The sequence below is a fragment of the Salvelinus sp. IW2-2015 genome, linkage group LG27 (assembly GCF_002910315.2).
Source record: "Salvelinus sp. IW2-2015 linkage group LG27, ASM291031v2, whole genome shotgun sequence".
Lineage (NCBI taxonomy): Eukaryota > Metazoa > Chordata > Actinopteri > Salmoniformes > Salmonidae > Salvelinus > Salvelinus sp. IW2-2015.
The window spans coordinates 28,321,775-28,335,278 of record NC_036867.1 but is presented as its reverse complement, the minus strand read 5'-3'; the positions used below and the strand labels follow the sequence as shown (position 1 = coordinate 28,335,278).

The 13,504-nt window shown below is 41.0% G+C and overlaps 1 protein-coding gene across 3 annotated transcripts in view; it reads right to left on the bottom strand.

The window, feature by feature from the left end:
- Positions 1-13,504, bottom strand: part of LOC111953620 (neural cell adhesion molecule 2-like) — a 396,017-nt gene that overhangs the window by 82,552 nt on the left and 299,961 nt on the right. For all 3 annotated transcript variants that reach the window (XM_023973008.2, XM_023973009.1, XM_023973010.2), the window contains exons 4-5: positions 11,217-11,372; positions 8,879-9,016 (exon numbers count right to left, since the gene is read on the bottom strand). In XM_023973008.2, coding sequence (XP_023828776.1) covers positions 8,879-9,016; positions 11,217-11,372 — 294 coding nt within the window. The remainder of the gene's footprint in view (positions 1-8,878; positions 9,017-11,216; positions 11,373-13,504) is intronic.

Genomic DNA, 13,504 nt, shown 5'->3' with positions numbered 1-13,504 from the left:
CCAACAGGACCCAGACGTGTTCAATGGGATTGAGATCCGGGCTCTTCACTGGCCATGGCAGAACACTGACATTCCTGTCTTGCAGGAAATCACGCACAGAACGAGCAGTATGGCTGATGGCATTGTCATGCTGGAGGGTCATGTCAGGATGAGCCTGCAGGAAGGGTACCACATGAGGAGGATGTCTTCCCTGTAACGCACAGAGTTGAGATTGCCTGCAATGACAACAAGCTCAGTCCGTGATGCTGTGACACACCGCCCCAGACCATGACGGACCCTCCACCTCCAAATTGATCCCGCTCCAGAGTACAGTCCTCGGTGTAACACTCATTCCTCCAACGATAAACGTGAATCAGACCATCACCCCTGGTGAGACAAAACCGCGACTCGTCAGTGAAGAGCACTTTTTGCCAGTCCTGTTTGGTCCAGCGATGGTGGGTTTGTGCCCATAGGCGACGTTGTTGCCGGTGATGTCTGGTGAGGACCTGCCTTACAACAGGCCTACAAGCCCTCAGTCCAGCCTCTCACAGCCTAATGCGGACAGTCTTAGCACTGATGGAGGGATTGTGCGTTCCTGGTGTAACTCGGGCAGTTGTTGTTGTACCTGTCCCACAGGTGTGATGTTCAGAAGTACCGATCCTGTGCAGGTGTTGTTACACGTGGTCTGCCACTGCGAGGATGATCAGCTGTCCTGTCTCCCTGTAGCGCTGTCTCACAGTACGGATATTGCAATTTATTGCCCTGGTCACATCTGCAGTCCTCATGCCTCCTTGCAGCATGCCTAAGGCACGTTCACACAGATGAGCAGGGACCCTGGGCATCTTTCTTTTGTTGTTGTTGTTTTTTCAGTCAGTAGAAAGGCCTCTTTAGTGTCCTAAGTTGTCATAACTGACCTTAATTGCCTACCGTCTGTAAGCTGTTAGTGTCTTAACGACCGTTCCACAGGTGCATGTTCATTAACTGTTTATGGTTCATTGAACAAGCATGGGAAACGGAGTTTAAACCCTTTACAATGAAGATCTGTGAAGTTATTTGGAATATTTTGCAAATTATCTTTGAAAGACATGAAAAAGGGACATTTCTTTTTTTGCTGAGTTTATAACAATTTAGAAAGTAATATTTCATGATCAAACGCTTTGGATAAATCTAAAAAGATACCAAGAGCATATTCATTGTTGCTAAGGGCTTTAACGATTTTATCCACAAGTTTCAAAAGAGGAATATCTGTGGAGTACTTTTATGAAAACCATATTGGTGCTCATATGGAATATAGAATACCGTGTTGATTTAAATGTTTCAACATTCTCTTACACACAATTTTTTGTAGGATTTTAGAAAAACATGATAGTACAAATACTGGGCGAAAATGTGTAAAATATCTTGGATCCACATATTTATAGAGGGGGATAACTTTGACCATTTTCTTATCTTTAGGAACAATACCAGTTTGCATAGATTTGGTGAAGATATATGTTACAGGGTCAGTGATCGAGGAAGACACTGATTTCACCAAAGAGACACCAATCTCATCATGACCTGCTGCTGATATCTACCAATTACCTCCATCACCTCCATTACATCAGAAGGATCAAACTGAACCAGAGAAAGGAAATGTCCCTTAATGTAATCCAAGGGATTTCCATCAGTTTTCTCTTTTTGGGGGGACTGAGAGGAACCCACATTCACAAGAAAGTTATTTAATTTACATTAAATAACATCAGGATCACTATAGGTCTTATTTACAACATTACATTAAGATGGAATAGTTACAGATCACTTTATTTTATTCAACAGTCGATTGATGATTTTCGAAGTTGATTTTATAGGATTTAAGGATTCTTGGAATTTTTTGGTAAAATATCTTAAGTAGGCGAGTAAATTTGTTTATATACTTTTTGTAATTTGCAGAATTCAGGGGAGAGGGATTTGTGAGAAACTTTTTATACAAATTGTTTTTTTTAAATTTAGGAATTTTTGAGACCGGTTGTAAACCAAGGTTTCCAGAATCATTCTGCTGCTCTTTTCGCGGTTTAATTAACTAAGGGAAAGCAGTGGTGAAAAACAGAGTTGAAAGATGTAAGAAAAGTCTGGTGAGCAGACTCTACATCGACCTGATAAAAAAAAAATCCCAGGAAAAATAATCCATTAACATCTTAAAGCGCTCACAATTACTTTAGTTAAATACACACATTTGTGAGCGACCGGTTCAAATCAGTCTCAGGTAGCAACATTTTAAATTGTGTTTCTTTACATTGGATAAAAGTAGAAACTCAAGAGCTACAAAATGGTATATCATACACTACAGTTGAGGAACAATGGGAAAGTAATTATGCTTTGAAAGTTGAAAATGCCCTTTGAATGTTTTGGTACTACTACTGGAGAGCCCTTATTTGTCTACACCCATTCAGCATCGTTCACACATTCTTAAGCTTTAGCCTCACCCATCTCTTTAAAGGTTGACCTGAGTATTCTGTACTAACAGCAGCAGTCAAACACCCAATCTAACTTTCCTAGCTACTTCCAGACACAAATTAGAGAACAGCTCATTGAACATTACTCGCCCTAGCAGAGCTGGTTAGGCTGTTATGTTATCCATAGCGTTGGTGACTGCAACTGTGCTGTCAGATTGTCCGTCCGTAAATTCAGAGCGTTTCGCTCTCAGAGCATTCAGAGTGCACACTGGATGCTCTGACCGATGAGTAGGGTTGATCCGAACGTTCTGACCTCACAAGGGCAGTCAAGTACCCAAACTAACTGGCTAACATTGGCTAGCTTGCTAGATACTTCCAGACAAATGAGAGAACACCCCACTCTGACCATTTTAATCGACCTAGCAGAGCTGGTTAGGCTGTTTTCATGTCATCCAGAGCGTTGGTGACTGTAACTGTGCTGCTGGCAACAATTTCATTACGCTTTTTTGCAGATGTTTACTGACACCGGCCATATTCAACGGTGGTTGAGTGTTTGTAAATCATACCTGTATTAGCCACGTTATTCAAAGAATTTGTAAAAGCATTATCAATAAGGGTGGCAGATGAACTGGTCACTCTTGTGGGCTTTTGGATGAGGGAATACAGATAGCTGGAGTATAAAGTATATATTTTTTTTAATCTGATGTCAGTGAGTGGTTCTCACTTTTAAATACATTTATGTTGTAATCACCCAATAGAAAACAAATTATCTTCATTATTAATCAAATCCAAGGATACCAATGTGTTAATCAGGTGGACGATAGATGCATCCAATTACCACTTTTTTACCACCTAAAAATGAACAGGAGGGAATTTCTATGAAAAGAGATTCAACATCAATGTTATCAGATGTAAGTGCGAGGTCCTCTCTTACAAAGAATTGAAAACTTTTATGAACAAAAATGGACACTTCTTCTTCAACTCTTGATGTTCTACGGTGGTGAACATTATTATAAAGGAGACATGTCATAAAGCATGGTTGTCTCTTCAGTCAACCATGTTTCTGAAAGGGCAACAATGGAAAGTTCATGACTGAGTGAAGACATAATGATCAAGATAGTCATGATTTTTAGGAAGACTGCAAACGTTCAAATGAAAGGTAGAAAATAAAATAGTATTGGAATTAGATAAACTGCTATACAAGTTGTTAAATTGCTTAACATTATAGTAATCACAAGTGATAGACTTATTTCTGGTAAATTTCAAGAAATTTGAATCTTAGTCAACACAATCATGATATTTATAATTCACTTCATTAATATCTAATAAGTTAAAGACCATGTTATCATGGTTGATATCCTGACCAACTAAGAGAGATACACAGTCAGATTCATCCACAGAGTGGAACGGAAAGATAGAATTGCATGCCTCACATGTCCAATACAACCATACATGTGTGTTAGTTTTATCAATAGGGGTGCACTTCCTATGGAATACACATTGACACAGTCCATGTCTGAAGTCTTCAGTGGTGTTATGACATTTAGAGCAATGTGTGTTTTTGGTACTGAGGTTAGAAGACACACATGAACAAAGTAGATTCAATATGTTTATGTACAGTATATGTGGGTGTGTGTGTGTCAAATCAGAGGACTATAGTGGAGTCACTTGCCATAGGCCTACGAGAGGGGGGTGAACGACCAGCTGATCATACTTCAGGTATGCGATGTTGCCTTTGTTTGTTCTTCACTTATTCGTGACAGCAGTCCCTTTGTTTTGAGGCGTACCTTTTTGGAGAAGTCTTCATTGATTTTGGTTCCATTCAGGCACTTGGCTCTCCACCTTGTCTTTGAACCTGAGTACTTTCACCACTACAGACCTGGGCCGTCCATCGGGGAAGAAAATGCCATTCCTATGCGCCCTCTCCATCTCGATTCGTTTAGGGTCCAGTTTGACTTGATCTGCCAGGAGTTTCTTGGCCTTGACTTTGGTTTCATGCCAAGTTGCAGTCTTTACGTCCTCAATTCCATCGATTGGTTTTCGAGGTAGTCTCCTTTGTAAGAGTTCTTGTGTTCAAGTGTTTTTGGGAAAATTGCAGCATTTTTCTATCTAGTATTAGCCAGGCTACAAGTTTGTTGTGAGCTAAAATAAGTTCGTACTCAACTCCACACTCTGCCTCCCAAAAACAAGCTCTGCCAGTGAAATGGCAAGCACACACAAGCAACACAGACTTGATCACACATGCACCAGTATGATAAACAGAGAGAAGGCGGAGGACTTACTCACTGCATGGAGCCTGGCTTCACTTACTAAACGAGCAGGAGATCACCAACTTACAAGTTAGTGCTGTGGATACAAGTAGTATCCAGGGCAGTAAGCCAAAATACCGGTTGAAGATGCTTGGGAGAGATAGTGGTAGGAGCATTCGCTTACCCACGGAATGAGCAGCGTGAACGTGCTGTTGTTGGAGATCTGATCTCCTAGTCGTCTTGACTACTTTCTTACCAAAAGTTAAAAGAGTGTTGATAGGGGACAGAAATAATAGGTCAGACCATCAAATATTTGATATACACATAACTCTTACAGAATTTCCGCGAGGGTGAGGATATGGACATTTTAAATAAACCAAGACAGAAAATGTATTACTTGCATTTTTCTACATAACATAGGTACAGCAGATCACCTTATTGTATGGGCCACTTGTAAATGTGCATTTAGAGGCCATGCAATTCAATAATCATATTTAAAACAAGAACAATTTAGGTCAAAAGAGTTCCTCCTAAAAAAGGAAATAGAGGAACTAACAGTACAGCTAGATAGCAATAAAAACTAACAGAGGCAAAGAATAAGTTTGAGGAAAAACAAAAAGAAATGGAGGAACTTATTCAAGAAAGATCAAGTGTAATATATATATATATATATATATTTTTTTTTAAAGTGAACTAGATGGAATATGGAAAAAAAATTACTCAATATATTTTTAATCTTCATAGGAACATAGAAATGAATGTATGGAATCACATTTTTCTCCAAAATATCGCTATTTTTAAAACAAGCAATATAAAGCTGGTTGCAATTTCAATTTAATGCAACAGAAAAGACAGAACAAATATTGAACAAATATTATGTTTAAACTCAATATACTAATACACTTTTTTTATATTTAAAAGTTAGGGGTTCTCTAAACCAGCTTCATGAGGTAGTCACCCGGAATGCATTTCATTTAACAGGTGAGCCTTGTTAAGTCAATTTGTTGAATATCTTTCCTTCTTAATGCATTTGAGTCAATCAGTTGTGTTGTGACAAGGTAGGGTGGTATATAGAAGATAGCCCTTTTTGGTAAAAGACCAAGTCCATATTATGGCAAGAACAGCTCAAATGAGCAAAGAGAAACAACAGTCCATCATTACTTTAAGACATGAAGGTCAGTCAATGTGGAACATTTCAAGAACTTTGAAAGTTTCTTCAAGTGCAGTCGCAAAAACCATCAAGTGCTATGATGAAACTGGCTCTCATGAGGACCGCCACAGGAAAGGAAGACCCAGTGTTACCTCTGCTGCAGAGGATAAGTTCATTAGAGTTACCAGCCTCAGAAATTGCAGTCCAAACAAATGCTTCACAGAGTTCAAGCAACAGACACATCTCAACATCAACTGTTCAGAGGAGACTGCATGAATCAGGCCTTCATGGTCAAATTGCTGCAGAGAAACCACTACTAAAGGACATCAATATTAAGAAGAAACTTGCCTTGGCCAAGAAACAATGGACATTAGAGCAATGGACATTAGACCGGTGGAAATCAGTCCTTTGGTCTGATGAGTACAAATTTGAAATTTTTGGTTCCAACCGCCATGTCTTTGTGAGAAGCAGAGTGGGTAAACGGATGATCTCCGCATGTGTGGTTCCCACCGTGAAGCATGGAGGGGGTGGTGTGATGTGTGGGGGTGCTTTAATTTAGAATTTATTTAGAATTATAGAATTTATTTAGAATTAAAGGCACACTTAACCAGCATGGCTACCACAGCATTCTGCAGCGATACGCCATCCCATCTGCTTTTGCGCTTAGTGGGACTAACATTTGTTTTTCAACAGGACAATGACCCAACACACGTCCAGGCAGGGTAAGAGCTATTTTACCAAGGAGAGGGATAGAGTGCTGCATCAGATGACCTAGCCTTCACAATCACCCGACCTCAACCCAATTGAGATGGTTTGGGATGAGTTGGACCGCAGAGTGAAGGAAAAGCAGCCAACAAGTGCTTAGCATATGTGGAAACTCCTTCAAGACTATTGGAAAACATTCCAGGTGAAGCTGGTTGAGAGAATGCCAAGATTGTGCAAAGCTGTCATCAAGGCAAAGGATGGCTACTTTGAAGAATCTCAAATATAAAATATATTTTGAGTTGTTAAACACTTTTTTGGCTACTGCATGATTCCACGTGTTATTTCATAGTTTTGATGTCTTCAATATTATTCTACAATGCAGAAAATAGTAAAAATAAAGAAAAACCCTTGAATGAGTAGGTGTGTCCAAATGTTTGACTGGTATATGGGGGATTGGAAATTATGCAGACAATTACACTGATAGAATCCACAATGTATCTGCAATATTAAAGCTGATCTCCCCCTAAAAAATTATTAAAAAATAATACTAAATAAATCAGTTGATGACTCTTTTCAAATCCAATCTATTTTCCACGTCAGAATAAGTTGAAAAATTACATTGAACAATGTTGATTCAACCAGTTTGTGCCCAGTGGGTTACTTCAGAGTTTTTCCTTATCTCAGTCGGACACACTCTATAGTGATGGCTGCAGTGGACTGTCCCATCTCCGTAGCCGGATGGCGGGTGCCATGTTGCCGGGTGGATAATAGGATTCACCTCATTGAGCAAGCTTATTGGATCTTCCTCACAACTATAAGTGGTGCTCTAAATTGAACGCAATCCGTGTTTTTTTCCCCCACCGAGTGAGTTTATTACATTAGGTGGGAAGAGCAAGATAGCCGAGACAATATTGTGGGCGCTCATGCATAACCGGTGCTTATAGCTCGCGAGAGATCACATTTCAATCACTCCCGAAACACTCTCAGGTGGCTTGCATTCCTGGCTTCACTGGGGCCTTCCTGAGGACACATTAGAGAATGAAAATGACAACCTTTTGCTTTTTGGGCTACAAAGCCCCGAGCTGGCGCTAATTGAAATCTTCAATCACAGAAATAGTGCGACTATAGAGGAAGTCAAAGGAGCGGTGGCAGCAGCTCCTTTGATCATTAAGTAGCTCTTATAATGAGCCTGTCTAGATCGGTGAGTCTGTTCTTCCTCTCAAACTAAGCCGATCTGAGGTGAATGCTCAGTTCTTATGTTCAACACAGCACAATTTAGTGACTCTACAGTTCTAACTGCTGGAGTCACTGCCTTTGTAGCGGTGGTGGTTCAAAACTACACTTGCGTGATGAGTAACCTTGCTTGAGACCTGATGGACAGCTTCAAACCCTTGTCCATCACACTTCCAAAATGGCTCATAATAATGTTTGGAACAGAACAAAGGGAATGGCATCAAACACAAGGAAACCATGTGTTTGACGTGTTTGATACCATTGCACTAATTCTGCTCAAGCCATTACCACGAGCCCATTCTCCCCAATTAAGGTGCCCCCAACCTCCTGTGACCTACACAATTAGCAAGCAATTGTGACCTACACAATTACACACCAGGTATGATTATTTTCGTATCAATAACTCAAAAGAGAACCTGAATTGAATCAGATTAGAGAAAAATACATTTTCCATCACTATTGACAATTTAATCCCTGCCACCGGAGACAGAAGTTCCTTCTTTGTGTGAGACCAAGTGTCTCTGGACCGATAAGCGTTTCATTTTGCCCGTGGTCCTGGGGTGCGATTGTTTGGGAGCTGGCAACCCTGTACCTGTGTCAGTGCTGTGACTGGAGTGTAGGAGGGGAGAATGATTCTGTCTCACTAGGTGACTCTATTTTCACCCTGAGAGGAGCAACAATTCTGTATGCCACTGATCGATACACCCCAGTGCCTGGCCTAAGAGAGCCTTTACACTGTGACTCCGTAAGGGGCTTCTCATCCTTAACATCACTGCTGTATGGCTGCTATTGTAGAAGGGACCACTGTATATGGTTGGATAGGCTTTTGATATGTATAAAACGAGAGCAGGTAGCCGTACTGTATGCTACGCTAGTCTTCATAAGTCTGCTCTGAGATCAGGCCCAGCTGCTACAGTTAGAGGAAAAATATGTCTGGGTAGGGTTTAATGATTCTGATTTGTTTAGCTTTGTTCCTTCAGAGAACCAAAGTTACATATATAACTGAACGTTTTGGTTATGATAGTCAAGGGGAGATATGATATGATATGCTAGCTAGATGGCTAACTCTTCGTTCACCACTGCATATGAATGGATAGGTATTAGCTATAGTGGACTCTATAGCTTCTCACCATTCACCACCAGCTCGATGTCGACAAAGTTGATCTCGCCGCGGGCCTCCACTCGCGCCTCACAGCGGTACACGCCCTCGTCCGCCTTGGTCACCTTGTGGATCTGCAGGTTGTTGTTGGGCAGCACCTGGAACCTGCCTTCAGGGGGAGGGTATAGAGAGAGCGATACAGAGTGACAAAGGGAGTGATAGAGAGGGATAGACAGAGAAAACGGGGCAAGAATAGAGAGGGATAGAGCATGAGAAAGATAGAAAGAAAGAAAGAAAGAAGGGTGGAGAGAGAGGGGTAGAGAGAGTTAGAAAGAGACGTGAAATAAGGAAAGAAAGATACAAGGAAAACGATAGAAAGGAAAAATAGTGAAAGGAAGTACCATGACTCCAATCACACACTTGCTATCAAATAATATTTTCAGAAACCTTTATCACTTTTAGCTTTTTAAAATAAAGTTAGCTAAGCGAAGTGAGATAAATACTTTAGCAATTAGGTCTGCAGTTTACAAAAAGTTTCCCATCCTTGTTAATTGTTGTCACTGGCAGATAAGTGATAACCCTATCTCTCTCTGTCGAGCGCAAAGATATTTAAAACCTTGTCCCGTAATTAGCGCAGATTTTTTTTTTTTAAAGCACCGCTATCTCTACCTTTAATCATTACTGCACGGCAAGGGGAGATAGTGCGTCGAAGGGAAGGGCCTTTGCATTTCAATTAGAAAACCTGACTACTTTCAAAGGATTCAAACAAATCATTTGCCTAATCAGCCTAGGAAGTCTGTCTATGTGATGGGTGAATGAGAGGGAAGGTGTGGGAGGAAAAGTAATGATGGGGTGACAGAGTATTGGTAAACAAGTCTGAACCTGCAAATTAACTTCTGTCCATCATGCACGAGCCATGAATGTGTCCCAATAGTCGAAGATACATTTCATTCCTTCTCCTTTCTTTCTCAGCCCCAAGATGCGTTCCAATAATCTAAGATACATTACTTTCCCTCTCCTATCCTTCTAGCAATGGAATGTGTTCTAATAGTCTAAAATAATTTTCCCTTCTTCTTTCCTTCTAAGCCATAGGATGTGTTTCAATCTAAGACACTGTTCTTTCCTTATCCTTTCCTCCTTAGTTACAGGATGTGTTTTCCAATAGTATACGACACCTTTGTTTCCTTTCCTTTTAGGAGCAATGATCTGAAATAACGAATTTAATGAAGAAAAATAAAAGTAGAGAAATATGGTGGAATGATTTCCTGTGCTGTCACTTACAGTATCAGTGTTCAAGACAGACGGAATATCCACTTCATATCCCCACATACTGTATGTCAACAACATAAGCACACAAAAAATAAGTGAAGAAATAATACAAAATAAAGAAAGAAAAAATAAATAAGGTGGAATAATATCCTGTACTGTGACTTTTCAGCGGCCATGAGAGAAGGAAGTGGAAAGATCTTCTCTCCACAGATCTCAACAACATGGGAACAAAACAAAATAATTAAATAAAAAGTAGAAAGACATATGGAGGAATAATATTCTGTTCTTTCACTATTCAGTAGACATGAAGGAAGGAAGATACAAAAGGAAGAAAGGATGATTCACACAGATCTCAACAGCATGGCAGCGAGCATCGGACCACCAAATGACATTTGCATCCTCTACCCTCCATCTTCTAGGCAGGCTCGTTAACATGTTTTATTGTCCAACAATATGTTTAATGAAATCACATGCTGTGGCTTTTATTGCTAGAACTTGCTATTTATAACGTCAAACCCCTGACAGAATCTGGGGAATACATTTTTCATAAGTAGTTTGTTTAAATAGGTTACATCCCAAATGACACCCTTTTCACAATACAGTGCACTGAATATGAACAGGGACCATAGGTCTCTTGTCAAAAGTAGTGCACTACATAGGGAATAGGGTGCAATTTGGGAAACACCCATGTTCTACAGTAAGCGCATTTATTAAACGGATATGTCTCAAAATGGTGTGTGAAGCAATCTGACATGTAAACTGAATTCATTTGATGTTACATTTTTTGATGAGCTAGCAAACCCGTTAATTGGCTTCTGATATCAATGATAATGTAATTATCAGCTGCTTCATTAAAAGCAGACTGTAAAAATACCATCAAAGAGTGGGCCCATAAAAAAAACATCCAATGACATGTGCACATGAAAACATCACTTGATTTCTTTATGGTCTGTACTGCTCAATATATTACTTTTCATGAGTAAAGTTATGTTGCTGTTATGGTAGCTACAGTAAGCACGTCGCAAAGTTAGGCATTTTAACAAGCAAATAAGGTTTATCAACAGAGGCAGCATGTATCAAATGACCATAAGCAGACTTACTGTAGTGCTCCTCTGTGATCTCCATGCTCCTGAAGCCCTTTTGGTAGAACCAAGAGACTGCGGGTGCCGGCGAGGCGATGACATCACACACGACCTCTGCCGCCTCGTCGTGACGGAACTCCTGGGGGGACCTCACGTCGCGGAACGTCAGCTTCTCTGTCACATAGGAAATGAGGTAACAGGAACTGAAGACACATTAGAGATGTCTTTCCAAGAGAGTTTATGTTACAATATTCACACAAGTATACCATTTAGAATGCATGGCCAATACATCACCTCATTCTAAGTAGTATGCAAGTGTGGACTTTGGAACAAAACCCAAGTAACGTGTATTGATTGAGGGGAACCCTGCAGTGGAGTAGAGAGTAAACTCCATTCTATAGAACAAACTGTTTTACATAATGTTTATGATTCTACACCACTGAGACAACTCGGATTCTCTGTGCTCTAAAATAGTCCCATAAACTTTCCCACAGCATATTGAATGAATCCTCCCACCCCGAAAGTTCTGTTTGTAATCAAATGATTGATTCAACTTGTGTCGGTCTAAAGCTGTGGCACCTGTCTGACAAGCCCTGGCAGAGGGTTGATAGATTACACCTGGGGAAAGCTGACTTGGGACCTGCATTTCTCTTCTCTTAAAAAAACACTCCACCACCCTCTCAGAACCCGTAGTGCTGGCTAGTGTCGTCAACTTATCACACGGCGTGTGTGTATGGCGTATGGAGAGAAAAAAAGAGTGTGCATGCATGCGTGTGTATTTGGCATGTGGAGTTTGACACCGGGTTATCCACTGTGTGGCAAAATGAAAGTGTGCATAAATCACATGCATGGCCTTATTTATTTCAGTCCCATCCACTTGATCACTCTGCAACCTAGCACATTAGCAGTTTTCAATGTGATTTATGTCAGGCGGCTCTCCAAAACATACTTTTCTTTTCTCTTCGCCGCTCTTTAAAGTGCCTTGCATCCTCCTGACTCTGAATGTGAGATTCAACCCTCCTCATCTGCCCGGTTTCATTCCACGGCACGTTTTAGAACTGTTATTGTAAACATTTTGTTTTTCATTTTCTCAATCCATCGCTTGGTCTCTCTCCTCTCTCTCTGTGTCTCATTCCCTCACCCCCCTCTCTTGTGCTATGACATTCCCTTTAATTCCCTTACCCCCTCTCTTTCATTCTCTCCCTCTCCTTCTCTCACTACATCTCAAATTCACCCACCCCTCTCTCTCCATTTTTCTCTCTCTTTCGCGCTCTATTTAATTCCTTCACTCCCGCTTTCTCTCTTCCCCTCACTCCCTCTCATTCCCTCTCACTCTCCTTACCCCAGTTCTCTCCCTGGGATTCAAACACGTTGTTGTCCCTTGTTCTCCCGCTACTTATTTTCATTTCCTGTCTCCTTTGTCGTTACCCTGCTCGACAAGAAAATCAGTTCGAAAAACAAACCCTCTCGTGTAACAGTCTACCGCTCGCTTGACACCGTCAAATTGGTAACACAGTGAGAATTCCTCTTCCGTCATTTTGCCCACATAGCTGCAAGGGCAACTGTCAAAGTGGGGTGACATGACAATTTTCTTGGAGCTCCCTCAGGTGGGACATCGACTGCCTCCAATGTCTCCTTTCTGAACTGGTTCTCCGTTGGCCGGTGCTCAAAGATAGACTCTGGAAATTCTATACTTGTCAATTACTCAGCAGTGCGGAAAATTATAGTCTTTCATCCGTGAGCTATAATAAAGTTATAATTTGAGTTTGAATATGGATAGCTTTTGTCAGGTTGTGAGTTGTGATGCACGAACACATATGATAATGTCAAGACGTGTGCACGTGTGTGTGGGTGTGTGTTGACGTCTTCTGGAAATGTCAACACTCACAAATGGTAATGTGCAGCACATTTAAAGTGGCCGTTCATTTTCCGTAACATGTGGTGTTTATGTTTATCACAAGAAATCACGTTCGGTATCGCCTCAGATGGGTGCTGGCTACTACTGGCCTGCTCAAGCCCTTTAGGCGACTATCTTCCTGTTACTGCTCATACATACTGAACACACAGAGCTGAACGGTGGCTGACTGATGTTGTCATGGATACAGCTGCCAAGCTGTGGTGCCGCTGTAACGAGGTGTGTGAGAGAGGAGGTAGGGGGACTTGTGGAGAGGGAGAGAAAGGTAAGCACCCTCCAGAGGGAGTGTGCGTACGTGTGTGTGTGCGTGCATGAGAGCGTGTGCATATGTACATACAGTTGAAGTCGGAAGTTTACATACACCTTGGCCAAATACATTTAAACTCAGTTT